This window comes from Aulonocara stuartgranti, assembly GCF_965226115.1.
Source record: "Aulonocara stuartgranti genome assembly, chromosome: 15".
NCBI lineage: Eukaryota > Metazoa > Chordata > Actinopteri > Cichliformes > Cichlidae > Aulonocara > Aulonocara stuartgranti.
This window is the reverse complement of record NC_138951.1, coordinates 23,463,963-23,484,926: the sequence shown is the minus strand read 5'-3', so window position 1 is coordinate 23,484,926 and position 20,964 is coordinate 23,463,963. Positions and strand designations below refer to the sequence as shown.

At 42.6% G+C, this 20,964-nt stretch overlaps 1 protein-coding gene across 3 annotated transcripts in view; it reads right to left on the bottom strand.

Annotated features, from left to right (window-relative positions):
- The window catches only part of LOC309690102 (serine/threonine-protein kinase D3-like), a 56,606-nt gene that overhangs the window by 18,954 nt on the left and 16,688 nt on the right, over positions 1-20,964 (bottom strand). For all 3 annotated transcript variants that reach the window (XM_082506966.1, XM_082506967.1, XM_082506968.1), the window contains exons 3-4: positions 3,049-3,187; positions 787-918 (exon numbers count right to left, since the gene is read on the bottom strand). In XM_082506966.1, coding sequence (XP_082363092.1) covers positions 787-918; positions 3,049-3,187 — 271 coding nt within the window. The remainder of the gene's footprint in view (positions 1-786; positions 919-3,048; positions 3,188-20,964) is intronic.

Sequence of the window (20,964 nt, the reverse complement as noted above, 5' to 3'; positions counted from 1 at the left end):
TCTACGTATTTGCTTCTCTGTTACTTAGGGTTTGGCAACTGCACAAATATATTTGTTTTGTGGTCATTTTTGGGGCAATTTTTTGTGTGAATTCATCTCCAAAAACTCATCTCTGGCTCTACTAGAGCGGCTTTGCATGTTTCATAGTTCAAAATAATCCTGTTTATTTTATAGGGAGCCTTGGTGCAGTGCCTGTTTTGTTTTATTCAGCTCCTCCGTCTGTAAGCCCACCTGTCTCTTCCTTCCATTAGAAAATGTTTTGTGGGACTGTTCCGACCACCCTTCCTTGAAAAGCGTTTCTGGGAATAAAATTTCCTGGCACGGAGAGCTCTATCGGACCCCTCGCACATCCTCCATCTCGAGTATGAGCTCTTGCCTTCCGGCGGGAGACGGCGAGCCTAAAATGCAGACTGAACTCTTTTTAAAAATTTATTTTTGCCCACTTCCATTAAGCATTTAAATAACAGCTTTTTTATATTTATTGGGTCTTTGAGTCTTCTGCCACAGCACACAGAAAAATAGTCAAAGACTCTAAGGGGACAAAGTACATCACAGCATATCAGAGGAAAAGTTCTGAGAGTTAGAGCTGTGGGACTAACCCCTTCCTTGAAAAGAAATTCCTGGGACTAAATGCTCCCGGAATAAAAATACCTGGGATGTAAAGTTCCTTGGACAAAACTTCTAGCCACTGTGTTAGAAAAACAGTTCCCGGGACTAAGATTTCGGGGTTCTCTGAGCGGAAACGGACATGTCAGCAGCCTAGAAGCTTCCTGAGTGCTTCCTCACCTTCACATTTGAGTCCCTGTCTGACGAGCCCCCACAGCATCTCCCCACAGTCATCGCAGAAGGCCGGTGCCTTGTAGGAGTGAACGTACAGAGTGTGAGGTCGGATCTGGAAGTCCTCCTCTGTGGCGAGAGCTGAAACAGAAACACACACGCAGTCAGACTATGACTGTCTCTGTGGGAAGCTTTCCACCCGCGCCAGGAGATGGTCCCCCAAAATGATGATGCTCGGGCTCTGAGCGTGAGCGTATCAGAATTACAATCTGACAAATGAATTTATCGCTAGAAATGATCACACATACACTAAACGTCAATGTCTGGCACGTCTTTCAGGGGTTACAAAAGTAGAAAGCCTCACGTGTTAGTTGTACCCTGAAGTATTAGCTGAAGTTACACAGGATTTAAAATATGCAAGTAAAGAGAAGAGAAAAGTGTTTAAATGAGGATGAACTTTTCAAGCTAACACATAAAAACATCTTGTTATTGGATGTGTTCTTTGCATTTTCAACCTTTAATTATTGCATTTTTTGAAAATGTTTCCTCTACTTTAAATGTAATGTGTATGTACTACATATATACACAACCACACAGACCATTTTGTGCTGCTTGTGTGTATAAAAGCTGGAAAACAACTCAACCGAGCAGCAAGAATCACACTAGAGCCGGTTTCATCTTGATCGCTTGGCGCTCTGGTAGCAGCTCGAATGGTAACAGTGAAATAAACCAGCTGAGCTCTGCAGGGTTTTGCAGCAGTAGCAGCGAGAGGTGCACGAGGAGGAGGAGGAAGTGGTCGTGGGTTTGCACCCTGTGCGGTTGCGATACGTTTTCACCCTCCTGTGTAATTTAAACCTGGCGCGGCTCTGCGTCTGGGTGTTCGGCTGTAAAGGTGTCAGTTTTAGTTTTCACAGCCCAACATGTTGACACATTTCAGGAAGTGACAATCCTATGCACAATATTATGTTTAGAGCGAACGGGGGTGACCCAGGGAGGCGGCGCTGGTGGAGAGGAAACGAGATCTGTGCCAGCCTCATTTTACCCGGAGAATACGAAACTGATGCGAAAATACATAATAAAGATACAATTTAAATGTTTAAAACTTACCTTTGACTTCAGTGTGAAACCAAATACACGGTTAGGCAAATTTGATTCATTTAATAAACGACCGTGTTTTTCATTAAGATACATTTTAAACAATTATTTTATTCTTACTGCTGATTTTAAAGTTAATCTATTTATTATTAGCTGGAATCATTTTTGATTCTTGTTCATACCTTAAATGGTCCTGAGCTCCCAAATATTAAACCATGATTTATAGAAAATCCAAAAAAAGAAATCCCACAAAAAACGACAACATGCAGTTGTAAGTGTGTCTTCTGTTTCTGCAGCATGCTTTCTTTCTTTACTCATGCTTATCTCATTAATGTCTGTGCATCTTTCTAAGCTGTAGCAGGCTAAGATCTCAGGGACATCATCTACTTGTCTGAAAATAAAGAACTTAAAAACTGGGAAAGACTCAGCAGCTACCAGAGGAGGACATACAATGATTATTGACAAAAATGTGAAAGAATGTTATTTATACAGGACATGCTCAAGCATGAAATTCAGAAAAAAGAGAAACCTAAGGTACACTCAAGAGAACAAGAAAAGGGGCATTCAGTCTAAATAGAAACACTAATAAAAGCACTAACGGGACAATAAAAGCTGGACTCTATCTCAGTCTGTTTCTAAACACTCCAAGTAGAAAAATTACACCATTTCAGAACTGAAAACAGGAGAAGAAGAAGTTGAAACAGGAAACAAAGCAGTCACGCACGTTTTCGGCATTTCGTTCAAATGCTGCAGCGATCTTGCTCTGTGCCATCTCAGCATCTCCATCCTCGTGCATTGATGCATCATGTAGACACTGCTACATGTGTCAGGTTAAAGAAATCAGGAGGTGTATGACGAGTCGAAACACCACCACAAGTGCACCATGGGCCTGCAGCTGTGACGACATTTAGCATAAACTCCCTGCAAGGCCGCAAACTGGCTGGCACGGGGTGATCAGTTACACCAGATCAGCTACATTTAAACTCCGACGGGGCAGGATTGGAGTGATGGGTTGTGGATGGGTAGGGCTGCAGCATTTCTGGCTATGTATGCACACTTGATTCCATCACTACTCTGAGTTTTGCATGTTTGATAAATGTTTTTTATCAATTCGAACATTATATCCACCTGCTGAGGGAAAAAAAAGAAAACGGACTAAAATTATTCATTCCTTACCAGAGAGCACCACCTCGATCAGGTCGCCCTCCTGGATCTCCTCAGCGGAGATCAGACGCTGCAGGATGTTGTCCGAGCTCAGGTCGTGACGGAAGAGCAGGATCTTGTCGTACATCCCAAAAAATCCACATTCAGGAAACTGAGGAGGGAAAAGGGGAGGTGTTATTGCTCAGAGTTCACGTCCGAGCTGCAAAAGGTTAATGAAAGAAACGACACAGACACACGGGTAGTGTTAAACGTGCTGCGCTATTCAAATGTTTTAGGGACTCTAGGTGACTGCATTTGTGCCCTCACAGAGAAAACTGATCATTCCAAAACACCGGGCTACAGTTTGAAAGAACAATTATCCAGAAAATTAAACAAAGAAAAACAGAAAGCGATACATTCATGCAACACTCATAAAAATCAGTCAGGCACAGTCGTAGCCTCATGGTGGTTTTACATGTTCACCTGACTCCTGTGGTGTGGTGGTTGAGTTACAGACCACATGCCCCCCCCAGCTTCCCCTTCTGCTGATCGCTACAACATACAGCCGAATACAGACTGTATATAAAAGACGGACACATCCACTGTGACATTACCCATTAGTTTAGCAGTTTTGAAGCCTCAATTTTGGTTTTATGTATGCTGGATATGCCATTTTTAATTTTTCACTTGCATGAGGTGAGCACAGTTACTCAATAGGGTGGAGTGCTGATTGATTAGTTAACAAATAATTTTAGGATTTCACCCACTGGTGCTTTTTTTTTAAGAATCAGTCTGAGGATTTCAGGTATCACCAACTTAGCTTTTGAAACCAAGCATCGTGAATAAGAGTGGATCTAACAGTGACACTGAAGGACATTACAGTTTATACTGTAGTGACACTACAGCCTACCCTGCTTTACTGTCTTTCCAAGTGCCAAAACTGAGAAGGTAAACGTTTTATTCAATAAGACTTAAAATTAGTGACCGAGACCTTGCAGCCATCAGGAAAGTGGTCACTTTATTTTTGATCTCAGTAAAAAGTAAGGTCATTTTCCTCTCATGTCTTTTTAAACCAGAGCAGGCGCCCCCTGTTGGCCAAGAAATATTGCTAGATTAGCTTAATGGCTTCACTTTACACAGAGCCTTTAGGGCAGCTTTTAGTGGTAACTCGTTTCCAACTAGGAACTAGCTAGCTTTCAAAATAAAGCAATCTAACATATTACACCACTGCCGCCTGCTGCGGCTTTTATCCCGCGGTAGGTTTTTAAAATTATAGCCCGAGGGGAAAACCCATCAAGTATGACTGAAGAGGAGGACTCATTCATCATAATCTGTGCGATGAAAGAGATAAATGGATAGCGACTCTTAGACATAAACACATGTAATAAAGCACTTTTTACACTCAGGCGGGCCACTTCCTGTCTCGTTTGTGGGATTTTTTTTCAAAAAGTTCTGACTCAGTGTTTGGAACAGTTAGCAGCAACTGGTCTTTCAAAAATAAGACCGATTTTTAAAAATAACAAATTTAAAATGAGCCTCGTAATATACTTGGGTAATGTGTATGTGTGGGGATACACTGATAGTAGTTAGTGTCTTTATATTTTGTGCCATTCTGAGCACTAGCATGCAAAACAGGAGATCACCAGTGAATAAAGCACCTAAGAAGGTTTTGTTTAAAAGAGAATGAACTTTAAAACTGGTGCAGGAAACCCAGATAATCAGTAAATATGATTTTAGTCCTTGAATATAAATTTAAAGTGTATTAGGAAGAAGAACACCAACATTTACGTCTTTTATTTGAATTGCAAAGTTTCTGTGCTCTATTTGTTTTACAGCCGCGCTGAACTATCTGTAAAAGAGCTGCTCTAGCCTGCTGACCTTTGACCCCTTTCAGTGAACTATCATCAGTTTATTCTCACTGCAACAATTTTTCCACTTAGATGGAAGCTTTTTTTTGTTAAAATCATGACCTCATCGCCTGTCGTGGTCCGGCTTCTTTCCAAAGTCAAAGATTACTTAACCTTTCCGTATGAGGAACAGATAACAAGTGATGAAACAAATTCACAGAAACGCCACACTGGGAAACTACCAGAAGCCCACAGCAGCTGAAATAGGTAGAATTAAATCAAGAATTAGATTTTCTGCTGAAAAGCATGAAGATTCCTCAGCAGCTACAGCTCCTTTTTCTCTTTTAACAGGAAGTTTACAAATGTTGTGGTGACAGCTCCACGTTTGGGTCACTGTCCATGTCTAATGCAAAGCCGCTTCTCTGTTTAGTTCCCAGACCAAAAAAAAACCCCAGAGAGAATCTAATGTTTGAGTCGGTGCTGCTTTGCTTGAGGCACAATGCCTCTGCAAGGGGGGACAGGCCAATAATCTTTCGTAAAACTTTCTCTCAATACTTGTTATTTGAGCATTTAGTCCATATAAGGAAAATGGACTAAATAGTGCATATTTACATTAATGTGCATTTGATCACCACCATCATAATTAAAGAACATTTGAAAATACATCAAAATACAGTCTGAAAGTTTAAAAATACAATATCTCAGGCTTCAAGCTGCCCTGAATGCTAGGTTTCAGACGGTTTTTTCTACTTAGCTCTGGATGTCAGTGGGACCGGATCTCTTAAAGGTGGAATTTATGGCTCAGCAGGGGATGACCTGTTTACCTGCAGAGAGCTCCGCAGTCAATGGAGAAATTCGTTTCATGCTACTTTCACGCCTGGTGACCGTTATTCAGGCCCCCTTGTCAACCAATCAGCATCAGGCAGACGTATACGTCATCTGCTTCCAGCAATGCACAGTCTGGACTTTTGAGAACTGCGTGGGTTATAACTTCTCTCTGCTTGTTGGATAAACGGTAACATGTACGCAAAGAGACATTTGTGGGACCATGAACTCCTTTCTGATTGGTCATCTTAGGTACAGAAGTCCCACCCACCTGCTAATCAGAATAAAACTGGCTGAAAGGGGCTCATTTCAGACCCATATTAGATAAATAGGAATTATTCTGAAGCGTGAATCATGCAAAGCTACCCTAGTAGAGTCCAAGAATGAAAATTAGGAGCTGGAACTAGGCCTGTTTGGCCTGTTACTCCACTTATCATTCAGATGGTGCCTAAGACAAGCGATGAATGAATAAATAAAAATCCTGGTTTTAGCAGTAAACTTAACTTAAATATTTGGACAGAGACAACTTTTTTTTTCTAATTTTGGTTATGTACATTACTTCAATTAATTTTGAATGAAACAACTCAGTCTGAAGTGCAGACTTTCAGCTTTAATTCAGTGGGTTGAAGAAAGCGATTCAAATACATAAAAATGTGAGAAACTAAAGCGGTTTTTTTTGTTTTTTTTAAACACTATCTCTTCATTTCACGGGCTCAAAGTAACTGGACACCCTAACTAACTGAAAACAAAATTTTTAATACTTGGTTGAAATCCCTCTGCTGCTAATGACAGCCTGAAGTCTTGAACACATTAACACCACACCGCTGTCGTGATGAGGTTTGTCTCTTTACTGTGGAAATGATTCTGCGATCATCCACCACTGCTGTCCTTGGTGGGCGTCCAGGTCTATTTGTATTTCTGAGTTCATTAGTGCTTTCTTTCTTTCTCGGGATGCACCAAACTGTAGATTTTGCCACTCCTGCTACAATAGCAGGAGTGGAAAAGGAGTGTTTTTGTTTTTTTTTCCTGTTTTCGCATATTAAGGATGGCTTGTTTCACCTGCATGGAGAGTTCCTTTGACAGCATGTTGTCTGTTCACAGCAACATCTTCCAAATGCAAGCATCACACCTCAGATCAGCTCCAGACCTTTTATCTGCTTAAGTGATAATGACATAACGAAGGAATTGCCCACACCTGCCCAGTAAATAGCCTTTGAGTAAACTGTCCAATTACCTTTGGTCCATTTAAAAAAGAGGGTGGCACATGTAAAGGAGATGAAACTCCTAAACCCTTCATCCGATATACAGTCCTGATCAAAAGTTTTAGACCACCTGAAAAATGGCAAACAAATCATATTTTGCATGGTTGGATCTTAACAAGGTTCCAAGTAGAGCTTCAGCATGCAACAAGAAGAAATGGGAGTGAGACAAAACATTTTTTGAGCATGCAATGTATTGAAAACAACACTTAAACTGAAACAGGCTGTTTTACAGCTGATCAGAAGTTTAGGAACACACCTCCAAAAAACCCATAAACCCTTCAAAGCAGAAATCAAAGTTCCAACCATGAACTCAGTAATGAGTAGCTCCACCGTTTTTGTTGATCACTTCAAAAATTTGTTGCGGCATGCTTAATGCAAGCGCTTCAAAGAAGCGAGTGGGAACATTTCTCCAAGTTGTGAAGACTGTCTGGAACTGTTGTCCATTTTTTTAACTACCCTTGCCATCCATCCCCAAAGGTTCTCAATTGGATTTAGATCAGGAGAACAAACATGATGGTCCAAAAGAGCGATGTTATTCTCCTGGAAGAAGTCCCTCCTCCTGTAGTCACTGTGTACTGTAGCGTTGTCCTGTTAAAAAAAACCCAGTCGTTACCACTCAGACAAGGGCTCTCAGACATGAGGGATGCTCTCTGCAACATCTGGACATAGCCAGTGGCCGTATGACATCCCTTCATTGTTCCACTGAAGGAAAAAGCACCCCAGACCATTATGGCGCCCCCTCCACTGTGGCGCATAGAAAACATCTCAGGTGGGATCTGCTTGTCATGCCAGTAACGTTGGAAACTGTCAAGACCATCCAGGTTAAACTTTTCTCATGAGGAAAAAAAACAAACAAAAAACCTTTCTTCCACCTTTCAATGTCCCATGTTTGGTGCTCTCTTGCAAAGTCCAAACAGTCAGTTCTGTGGCGTTAAGGAGACGAGGCCTTTGAAGACGTTTTTTGTTTTTGAAGCCCTTCAGTCTCAGATGCCGTCTGATAGTTATTAGGCCGCAGTCAGCACCACTAACGTCCTTAATTTGGGGCGAGGATTGTCCAGTGTCTTGACAGACAGCCAATTGGATCCTCCAGCTCAGTGCTGGTAAAAATTTTGGGGGGGTTTCCTTGACTTTTTTGTTCCATAACCCTCGGGATCATTTAAGAAATTCCAAATGGCTGTCTTACCGAATCCCACCTCAGCAGTGACAGCATGCTGTGAGAGACCCTGCTTATGTGGTTCAACAACCCGACCATGTTCAAAAAGGAAACATTTATTTGCCTTTGCCATCAGAACATCATGACAGTGTGACCACCTGAGAGAAAATGAAATTTTTTTGCACAGATTTTGCCTTTTAAGGACATGTGGTCCTAAACTTCTGATCAGCTGTAAAACACCCTGTTTCAGTTTAAGTGTTGTTTTCAATACATTGCATGCTCAAAAAATGTTTTGTCTCACTCCCATTTCTTGTTGCACGTTGAAGCTCTACTTGGACCTTGTTCCAACCATGCAAGATATGAGTTTTTTGCCAGGTTTGAAGTTTAAATAAATGCATACTGGCTTAATAAAGACACGCCTATACATTTGTATGAAATCAATATAAGTTACAAAGAAACACCAACACATGTAAAAATGGAACTTCTCACTACCTCTCACGACTTTCTCCGTTTCCTTTTTGTTATTTTCTGCACAATTCCTGAGAAATAATGACATTAACTTCTCTGCGACACGACATCTATAAGTAAAGACTTCATTTAAAGGAAACGTGGCAGTGGTTTGGCAGGTTTTATTTCCTTAACCATACAGCGTATATACCTCACTGGTGGCCATTTTGATACATGAGGTTTTCCTGCTTTTGAGAGCACAAACTGTACTTAACGGCACCCAGACTTCACTCACAGCTGGTCCTGCAATAAGTAAAGATGTACATGGTGTTTCTCCTAATTGCCTGTATAGTGTATTTAAAACACTATATACACACTATATATGGTGTTTTTAATTTTCCTTTTTATTTATATCATAATTCACGCGGGTGAATAAAAGTCCATCTCAAATCTTCTAAGTAACTTGATTAGTGAGGAAATAAGGAGCTAATTTGAAGAGTTTGTGCTCTTGCAGCTTTGTGAAGGGTGTGTGTGTTTTTGTGATAAAGTGTGTGTGCAGTGGATTTGGAGTTCAGCAGCTTCTGCAGCCTGCAGACGGAGCAGGTGGAGCAGCTTCCTGCTGAGCTGAGCAGGATGTTAGCAGCGTGCAGAAAGCATGCAGTGTGGATCCTGCAGGCCGTTGTGACAGCAGGAAACAACCCAACAGGTGACGAGGCACAAGCTGCGTGGATCACGTTAGATGTAACACACACACACACACACACACACACACACACACACAAAGTGCATCATGAATTATGGCTGAGGTCTCGTCACTAATACCCTGCAGTCATTCGCCGTGCGGCTACACACTGCCTCTCAAAAAAAGAGAGATGCTGACAGTCAGAAACACGGGAACAGGACGGTCTGATCAGGGACACGATAAACAACAACAACAACAACAACAACAAAAAGCTGTAGAAACTATTTGGTGTCTGAGTTCTCACAGGAGATGAAACTCAGCTCATGCTGGCCTATTTGTGATGGGCACATCCTCCGAAAACATTGCAACCCTGATCCTTTTGTGGCTCTTTGTACTTGCTGTCAAAAAATTTCATTTAAAAACTGTTTTTAAACTTGTCTGCTGGAGTCAGGGGCAGTTTATTCCTCGATACAGTTGCTGCAACCACCGAGGCCCTAACCTTGGACAACCAGGGGCACCTCATCCTCAGCATTCCCGTGGAAGCACTTAAAGTTAAAAGGGCAGAGAGGTAAGGAGGCTGAAACCCATGCAATGACTTAAAAGCAAGCAATAAAATATTAAAAGCAGTTGTAACACTGACAGGATTCTAGTATGAGTGATGTGTGGTCATGCTTTTATGTGCTGGTGGAGAGCTGCAGGGTTTTGGACCATCGAAGGCGATATTTGTTTTCTTCAATGGTCAACCACTCAACTCTGATTAAAGGAAAAAAAACAAGACAAAATAACTGTTACTGATCAGTTATTACTTTCTAAAGTTGAAGCTAAGTAGGTTTGGATTGTGTTATAAGAGCTCTGCTTTAGCTCGTTGTCCAATAGGAGGAAATAAAATTGTGTCTAGAGGGCATGGAGGATGATGCTGCAGTCACTCAGCTGGCCTGATGTTGTTTCTTTAATCAGCAGAACAGGTTTCAGTTGCACATTCATTCTTTAAACATGACAAAGCATCATTAGATTAGACAAAGTGCTCCTCTCTACATCAATATTGATTTAATACATAAAACCAATTTAAAAAAAGAACATTTCTGCACATTTATGGCTTTATATGTTTAGTTGTTTTATTGTCATGCAGAAGCACTCCTCCTGCATGATTCACGGTTTGAATCTTGGTTTCAACTGCAGTTACCTCACACTGGACAAGTTCATCAACTTAGCTGAAGCAAGCGTAGCCTCTATCATGGAAGGTACCAAGCTTTTATTTTGGAATTCTGCATCAATGAGGAGTGAGCTGTAGCTCTAACCGTGACAAAAAAGTGTGTCGAAAGACTGAGCAAATATCTACGCTAAATTTACAGTTTAGATATAGAAAGCAGAGAAAATCTTTACTATTATAAAAACAATAAGTGAAAAGGTCGTGAACTTCTGCTGGGCATGTGTCAGCTCCTCCTCCGTGTCTGCATTGCTGTTCCTTATTGATTTTGCCACCTGAATACAAGAATATTCGGCCAGATGTCGAATGAGATAACAGCCCGTGGGCCAGTATATAAAGGTGGACTCTGACACTATAGAGCATCATCAGCTTATATTCAAATTGATGACTGCTAACCTATGACAATGGACGCCCCGGGCTGCATGTAAATTTTAACCATGGACGTGCACTTCCTGTCCGGCATGTTTTCATAAAAGACAATTCACAATATAACATAATCAGATGCCATCAGCAACATGTCATGCACACTCCCAGCTTTGAAATAACCTCACATCTTCCTCTCCCATCCTGCCTAAGAATGACGTTTTCACACATTAACGTTTTATTTTCTCCCTGGAAAATACACCAACTCTACTTTCACCTCACAGGCATTAATCATACGTCATATGAAACCATGTTTAATACGAACTTACTTGAACAGGAGATAGAGGCCCCTTTAATCAAACCGAATGAAGCATTTCAACTTTTTATTTTTATCTTAAAAAAACTTTCAGAAAATCACCTGGACCAAAGAAACCTCTGAAAGCAGGACTAAAGCAGGAAGCGGACTGGGTGAGGTCTGAACCAGAAGTGAAAACACTTCAGATCAGCTGCCATGACGATGCATTTGGTCTCCATCCAATTGTGTTGGATATAGAGCCGTCAGCTGACGTTTGCTCTGAGGTGAGCAGAGAAGCGCACTGAGAGGACCGTTAATGCACCAGAGTGTGTGTTTAATACACACTGATCCTCTCTTTATGGGTAATCCTCCATTAACCGGGTTTACACACACACACACACACACACACACACACACACACACACACACACACACACACACACACACACACACACACACACACACAGTAATTTTTCCTAACTCTTCTCTGATGCTATCACCAAACTCCACAGTCTGATTTTGGTCATTAAGGGTCTCAGAGGTCAAAACCTGCAGGCTCTAAGCTTTAACCTTTGACCTCCAGACAGCACGGTGGAGCCAAAACTCCTGATTTATTAAAGACTATGACACATATGACACAAACCACACGCACAATTTTACAAGGTTAATGTTACATTTCTTCTTTCAGCTGCTCCCTTTATGAGTTGCCACAGCAGACCATCTGCCTCCACCCAACCCTTTCCCAGCATCCTCTGCTGTCACTTCAACCCTCTGCTAGTCCTTCACTACATCCATGAATCTTCTTTTTGGTCTCCCTCCTGCCTAGAACCTCCATCTTTAACATCCTTTGTCCCTCCTCTGCACATATCCAAACCTCTCATTCTGAGCTGTCCCCTCTGATTCACTCATCCCTAATCTTGTCCATCCTGGTCACACTTCAGCTTCACCTCTGTTTTTCCTCCTGAGCCTTTCTGAAAGATTACATTAAAGACCCGCCTTTATATTGAAGGAAAATAAAGGTTTGCTGTGCCAAAAGCCTTGAAGCAAATACAAAAGCTAAAAGAGAAATGTTTCTGCATAAAACATCTGAACATTACCTAAAAAGAAGACTGTGTTTGAAACCAAAGCATAGAAGGATGACGCGCACCTGCACTACGAGCACTTCACTGCGATTGGTTGCTTGTTATAGATGAAGAAACAGAACCTTTAAAAATAATCCTGGTCAATAAAACAGCTGCTTAAGATCATGTTTATGTATCCAATTACATCTCAGTGCTTGACGAGAGAGGGCTGTGTGTAGAAAAGGCTGTAACTTGATGATGGCCGAAACAGTGTTTTTGTTTAACCCGTTGCTGCTGTCGTCATCGACAGGCAGAAAACTAAAAATTGTGTCACCGCCCAGAAACTTCTGGACCAAACAGAAAAAATAAAAAGTCACAGCAACTGCTGTTTGCGTCACACCTAGCAGAAGGAGATGAAAACATTTGGGCCGGTAGCGACGTGAAGAGCACAAACAGATAAAACCGCTGCTGTCTTCCGCTGCTCCAATAAAACTCTCGGTCGTGCTTGCCGTGTGCGTGCAATTAGCCTGGAGGGACGGCGGTAAAATGTGCTGATGGGAAACGTGAAGGCAAACAGCTGCAAGTGTTTTCCCCGGCATCCGCTCGTCTCTGTCACCTCGCACAGGAAACAACAGGATGCAGCGCAGAGAGGGCCAAGGTTGTCAGAGCGAGTGAGAGCGAGTGGGAGTTTCATTCATCCACTTGTTAAAAATCAGTGCTCAATGTAAAATATGAAAACAAAACTCACCAAATCGTGGCTGTCCATTAATAAAACTGTGCTTATGTTACCTGAGTGAGCACTGAATCCGTTTAAATGGTATGAAATTGGCTCATGGACAACACTCTGTTCCCTGCTCTCTTTCTGAGACCTTTGAACTCTTTATTATTTGTTTTTTTTATCCAAAGAGGAGCTCAGGTCAAACTTTCTGCTGCTCGCTTTGAATATCCAGAGGTCACTGCAGGAGACCAAACTGCAGTCTTCATAAATTAATCATTAATTCCTTTAATTTAACACCCTCCTGCAGCAGCTGTTTAAGGCCACCTGACTCCCCTGTCTTCCAGTCTAATAACCTCACATAAAAGCTTTGCAGCACCGCGACTGGCACAGGTGGCATGAAATTCATCAGCACGTATTACTTTATCCATTTATCTGCTGCTAATAAAGGACAATAACTGCTGATTGAGCTCATCTTTCAGAAGTCTACATCAATGTTGACTGATGGTTAGATCCACTGACTGGCTGGAAAGATTAAAAATGTAAGATTTTACCGATTACTTTTAAAATCACTGCTCACTCGTATTCTCACACTCAGATTGCTTTCCCTACAAAGAAACACGTCACAGGGCTTATCTTACATTTGTGTAGTATTATTAAGTTTTTATTTAACCAGGAAAATAGAGTCGTGATTAATAAAGTCCTCTGTTAGTGCCCTGGCCCATAAATTCATGCATTTTCATTGTGGTTTGCAACTCATTGTTTCAAATCTAAAATCCTGCTCTTTCCTTATTTAATACTTTTGCAAAGCCAATCACTGAGCCCGATCAGCCCCCCTGGTGGGCTGCACTTCTGCCCCAACTAATGCTAAAGTGAGCAGCAGTGCTGAGAGACGCATGTTTGAGGTCAATGATTGAGAGGTGAATGTTTGCTTTTGGAGTTTGAACCCTTTAACCCCTCACATCGATCCCACACTTGGGATTTTCCTACCTGGCTTATGTAATTAGTATCTGATGGGAGCAGAGCAGATCGTCACACAGACTCTGAGTCAGGTGAGACTCTCCTCACAGATGTACACCATGTTGAACTCAAAGTTTCCAGAGAGCTAAATCTGATAATCTGATCCTGGCTGCCAACGATGCACCGATCCAACTTCACCACCTCTGTTATAGTACTGCCGACAGTCCTGATCCAACACCAGTATTAAATTAATAAGCTGTGGGGTGGCGGTCAGCACTGTCAGCTCACAGCAAGAAGGTTCCTGATCTTCCAGCCCCATCCGATTGTTTAATTAACAGTAAAGAAAATGGAGGGATTGATGGGTTCGTCGCTGTGAGGAAGGAACTGGGAAGAACCAGCTGAATGCGCTCAGGGTGTGCTCACATCAGGCACCGCTGCCTCGTACTGTGCCTGACGATAACTTATAATCCAGTCTGAGTCTCTCTGCTGTCTTTTGCACTCACTTTCAGTTTGACGCACAGACAGGTGCTTTTCAAATGCACGCTTGCAAAGCACAGGTTTCGTGATTTTGCATTTTGCAGATTAATTTAGGACGAAGTGGCACACTGTCCTCTCACATATTTACTAATTAGTGATTTCTGCAGAGCCAGCCATCTGTCAAAGAAGTGTATGACAGCGATCGCACTAATGCTTGCTTGAAGAGGTAAGCCAAGCTATGTTTGATCTAACCAGGGAGGTATGCACATTGGTCAAACCAAGCGATCTTTGACAGCCTATCGCAGTCGGGCATGACACCAACCACTTGCTGTAACTACGCCTAAGTTCCCTAACTTTGTATAAATTTACTGGATTTACAAATTTACTAGGGCGCTATTTACTAGTTTAAAAAGATAGATGAAAAAAGTCCAAGGCAAGAACCATCAACAAACTGGTTTCCACAGTCATTTTCCAAAGATGCCTAAAGTCAGACCACAACACATCCACTTGCTTTCCTGCAGTTTAGAGGACATTGCAGCGCAGTCACTGGAGACTAACTTTAAAGCACAAAAATCTCACAAAATGTGTTACAGAGAATCACTTTGCATGTGTCAGATTCATTACAACATGAGGAACATGCACACAAACACACACTACAAAAACATCCTCCCTCCTCAGATACCCCCGCGTGTGTTAAACTGACCTCAGCGCTTCCTTTGCATTCATTCAGGAGCAATATGACCACAGTTAAAGAAAAGAAAAAAAAAAAAAGTTTCGACACCAACTCAAAGCTGCCCAGCGCTGAGATTTCACAAACAAGCTTACGCCTTTCAGAGCTGCGACTTTTTACTGATAAAAGTTCACAACTGCAGCAGAAACTCCAGATTTTACAATCTCTTAAAGATAAATGGAAACAGCCAATAGTGTGACCCATTCTGAAAAGAAACTGCAAAATCAAAAACACATCTGCTGAAAAACCACAGAGAAAGAACACAAAACGCTCCAGCTAAAGGCAAAAGGACCAGCAGATTCTGCTCTGCGTCTCATTTCAGATCTGAATTATGGAATATGAAGTTGATCACAGAAGAGTTGAATGGTTTGCGACCAAAACATCATCAGATAAACCACAGAAGACCAATTGGTCATGGTAGAAACTGGTCTGTGTTTGCAATACTTTTCGTATTGAAGTCTTCATTTTATACCATGAGAAACAGGAATGTTTGATGAATAATAACCCTCTGTGGTGAATAATACAGCAGGAGACCGGAAATGTTCAAAGTAACATCCCCCACTGTAATCTTCAGCTCACGAATCTGCTGTAAAAATGTACCCGTTACAGCTACTCCACAACAGTAGCCATTATATTAGTTACATGATACTAGGATCGCCTTAATTCTCCGTGGCAGAGATTCAGGGTGCTGGAAACATTCCTTTAGAGATTTTGGGTTCAAATTTGCTGGCCGCACATCCCTGATGTGAATCTCCAGTTCCATCACATCTCAAAGGTGCTCTGTTCGACTGAGGTCTGCTGACTGTGGAGGCCGTTTGAGTACAGAGAAGTCATTGTCATGTTAGGGAAATGAGTTTGAGATGGTTTGAGCTTTGTGACATGATGTGTTATCAGAAGATGGGCACGCTGCGGTCTTACAAGGATGGATGTGGTCAGCAGCAATACTCAGGTAGGCTGTGGGGTTTACACGATTCTCATTTGGTCCCAAAATATCCAAAGTGTGCCAAAGCAGGAGTGGAACATGGTGTGGTCTTCTGATGCTATAGCCATCTGCTCCAGAGTCTGAAACGTTCTTCTTCTGCAGACCTTGATTGTAACGAGTGGTACTTTGAGTTATTGTTGCCTTAAACAGCATGGCCTCTGTCACTCACTGGGAATTTTCTCTTTTTAATATCACTCTCTGTAAACCCAGAGTTGATTATTTGGGAAAGTCCCAGCAGATCTACGGTTTCTGAAATCTCAGACCAGCCCGTCTGATACCAACAACCATTCAAAGTCACTTAAACCACCTCAAGCACCCAGCTCATTAATTAAATAAACTAATATACTGCATTTTATTCTTTAGTAACTAATCAAAGCCAGTCTGGGTACATTCTGAACATTAACAGTATCATTGTTAGTTTTCTGATACACACAGTCTAACATCTCTCGCATGACTCGCCCTCTGTACTCGAGGCACAAGTACAATACGTTTAATATTACAACATTTTTTTTTAACTTCTTCTTTCACTGTGGTTTTTCAGTCATCACTTTTAATGGCCAGGACTTTAATTAAGGAAGCGGCAAGTTTCCCCACTTACGGTGACCTCAGAGATCACGCTGTCAAGCACAGGAAGACATCTGCCTACCAGCGAGCCCACTAACACAGACACCGTTCCAGTACTTCTCACACTAACTTTGGTCATTTGACATTAAAAACTGGACATAAAGCCCCCTTTTTAAGAGCAGCAGACACAGACAAGGTGATCCTTGCACATGATGTCATCTCAGCTGACAAATTGGATGTAAATGAGCTGCAGATATCCCGATTAGATTAGACATGGTTGCGCAGAGCTAAGTAAACATTAAACTCAAACCAATTTCCTTTTTCTGACCACATGACATCGCCCAGACGGAAACAAACACACTTCCTGGCTCTTATCACAGTGGCAGGTACAATGGAAGCAGGTGAATGAGGTCAGTATCCAGGTCACTCATGTGCTGACATTTAGCAGTTGAATACCAGCGTCGTAATTAGACGCTATTACTGCTGATCATCTGCCACACAGGCAGGTGTGTTCACTGCACTTCCTGCAAGACTCAATTCAAGAGAAAAATTACCCAACTTCTTTTATTTCAATTGCAGGCAAAAGCCTGTTATGTATAAAAACTTCCTGCTGGACACGGACAAGCTTCTGGCAGGTAAATGAGCTCATGCAGAGAGCTGAGAATACATTATCAGATCTGACTACACATTTACAGGCAAAACAATTCTCCTCACACATTTATTACAGATTTTACTACTGTCCTCCAGTGTAAATGCTTCTTTCAACACTTTGCAAACACATGTTTTAATATAAAATGATTTTGAAACCCTTGTGCAGACATTTCGTCTAGCACATCTGGATCAGGGAATGAGACTGGAACATGTGCCGTTTTTCTCACAGACATTCGTCGTTTTCCTCAGGCCAGCGTACAGCTCACCTCGCCAAACTGTAGTCAGAGAGAAGGGTCTTACTTGACTCAGTCCATGCAAAGTGGTGGCAGCTCTGCTCTTATCTATACCAATTACATAAAACAGGAAGGAAAATGGCAAGTGTGAGATCGATGTGAGGGGTTAAAGGTGACGCTCAAACTCCAAAAGCAAACATTCACCTCTCACTCATCGACCTCAAACATTCCTCTCACTCAGTACTATTACTTAGTTTAGCAGTAGCTGGAGCAGAAGTGCAGCTCACCAGAGGGGCTAATTGGGCCCAGCGATTGGCCAGGAAAGCACACAACAAAACATGTATACTGCATGTTGTCACAGGAAGCAATGAGTCGCAAATCATACAAATTCGTCAATTAAATTCTTGAGGTTCTCTTCCTTGTTAAATAAAAATGTAATAATAGCACATAAATGTAAGATAAGCCCAGTGATACGTTTCTTTGTACTGACGTTCACCTTCAAAGTAAAAGCTGCACCTTTTGCAGCAGCTAAGGTGAACGCGCTCCATTTCCTGTTTGCACTTTGTCCAAGTTTCACTGCTGCTCGCAGAAGAGTTGATCAAGATGATCTGCTGCAAGCCAAAACACTCATAAGGACATTTTTAGTGCAGCGCTCTCTGCGCTACTGGAACCCCTAACCAACTGTTTGGGGAACACACACTTTTACAGAGATAAAGGTAGTTGCTAGGCCAAAACTTTCAAAATAAGAGTAAGCCTGTTGCAATGATAAAACATAATTTGCATCTATGTACATGGTCTGTATTTACTGATGCAGGTGTGCATTTCAATTAATAAACAAATGTAGGAAGCATTTAGGTTTTTCGCATTGATCACACTTTGAAGTATCCCAGCTTAATTTCAAGGAATCTGTCATTAATGGATTTTAATAAATTACAGCACTTAAAGTTTAATGTTAGCTGGTTAATATCTGGCTCTTCACTTACTGTAACTAAGTCAATCTGGCCCTCTGAGGGAAAAAAAAATGCTGCCCAATGCAACTCTAAACTGTCCCATCATAAACAATGGCCACTTATCCAGGTCCGGGTCTCCCCGTTCACCTCAAGCTCTTCCAGGGGAAACCAAGGCTTTCCCAAGCCAGCCGAGGGACGCCAACTCTCTAACATGTCCTGTGGCTGCCCTGGGAACTCTTCTCAGTAGACACGTAGGAGCCACCTAAGAGCCATTCTGGTCAAATGGCTGAACGACCTAAACTGGCACTTTCGATATTGAGGAGCAGCAGCTCCACCCTAGTCCCCTTGTGTGTGGCTCAACCTTTGGAGGAGGCCCATCTCCACTGCTCATATTCTGGATCTCATGCTTTCGGTCACCTCGTGGTCATAACTGAGCACAGGAGCGTATATCAACCAGTAATCGATTAACCACAGTGCAGAAACTGTTATAACTGACTAAAGAACCAAATGAAACAAAAATTAAATGACCTTTTCATTACATCTACAAACAAAGTATAAAACAAAAACTATAAGATTGTATACTAACTATAACTATATATTAAATAATTTAATTAATATCAAAAACACGAGGCCTAAAGTCATATTAAGAAAACTGATTGTGGGGGTTTAGGGCTCACTGTCATGGTCCTGGGTCTTTTGACCCAGCGTTTTAAGTTTGAGTTTATTTTGTTCATTAGGTTATCTAAGTTCATTTGGTTATTAGACTCCTTGTGTTTTCTTCCCCTGTATTTAAGCTTCCCCTCACCCTTCGTGTTTCATGCTGCGTGTCTTATGTTATCAAGTTTGTATTATTATGCCTAAGTGTTTCTAGTTATTATTTTCCCCTCGTGTTTCCAACCATGTTAAATCTCCCCTGCTCTTCATGCGTTTCATGTCTGTGTCTTACGTTGTCAAGTTCGGGTTGTCATGTCTATGTCTCATTATGTTTCCTGTTTTATTGTGAAGAGGTCTGGTGTTCTGTGTTCATCATGTTCAGTTTTACTCTCCCACTGTGACGTCATTATGTTCATGTGTGCCAGCTGTTTCCTCATGTGTCTCCACTTCCCCTAATCACCTCCTGTGTATTTAAGTCCTCTGTTTTCAGTGTGTGATGGTCAGGTCGTCTGTTGTCCACGCCATGTTTCCTATGCCATGCTTCCAAGTTTCTTGTCTAGGTTTTTCTTATTGTTTGTTTAGATTTCCCAGTTTAGGTTTGTGTTAATTTTGCTTCAGTTTGCCTTGCCCTTTGTTTGTACCTTTTTTACCAGCCATATTAAACGGCTCGCTTTTTGTTAACATTCAAGTTTTGTTCCCTGTTCCTTGGAGTCTGCATTTTGGGTCCTTTTTCAATTCATACAGTCTGCCCTCGCCAGACTGTGTCAGAACGACCTGACCAGAATGGACCCAGCAGACATCTTTGAGGATTTTTGGGAGTTCAGCACTCGTGTGACCATTCTCCATGGACAGTGGAAAATCTATTCTGCGTGCAGACAGGAGAGTGAGAAGGAGTCAGTTAGAGTTCAGCTGTACCGGATTCTGTCTGCATACCCGGCTTACATGGAGGGATTGTCGGAGGATTTGCACGGCTTCATCCGCACCGTGTTGCCAAAGCAGCCCCCCAGCATGCAGACTGAATTACTCCAGCCCCTCTGTGACGCAGCCCTCCCTATGCCAGCTATAGGAGCTAAAGTTGGCGTGTTGAGTCTCCCGCCTGTCTCCATGTCCATGTCGCCACTGCAGCAGACAAGTGCTGCGTTTTCCTCACCTCAACCGGTGGCTGCTTCCAGCGCTACATTCATCTCAGCCGTAGCGGCGCCGGCCTCCACGACCACGGCTTCCAGGAGGAGGCGGCGTCCAGGTCGTCACCACGGCTCACAGCAACATGAGGTGGGTGATTGTATTCTGAATCCACGCGTTTTTTCTAAGGACAATATTGGAACAAACACTGCCTTAAAGGTTCATGGGCATGTTTATGAAATGACTTAGACTGAAAAATCACCAGCCAAGTCTTCCACGGAATATCTTATCCCTCTGCACAATTACCTAGCATCCCAGTGTATTGATCATGCTATGAACTTTGCTTCCAAGAAGCCAAATTATAAGACTGTTTGCACTGGAAGTGCTAGCCATGAGGCTCAGCTAAGCTACTGTGGGACCGAGATCCAGGCCAGGTTGGAGCCAGGGGCTAAGTTGGAGTTTGTGCAGCCTTTTCCTGTGTCTGCTGGAGGGCCCGAGGAGCCCGTCCAGCCTCACGCCTCGTCGGCTGGGGGGCCCGAGGAGCCCGTCCAGCCTCACGCCTCGTCGGCTGGGGGGCCCGAGGAGCCCGTCCAGCCTCACGCCTCGTCGGCTGGCGAGCCCGAGGAGCCCGTCCAGCCTCACGCTTCGTCGGCTGGCGGGCCCGAGGAGCCCGTCCAGCCTCACGCTTCGTCGGCTGGCGGGCCCGAGGAGCCCGTCTGGCCACCTTCTGCTTCACCACCTGTGGCTGCAGCGCCACCTCCTGCGGCTC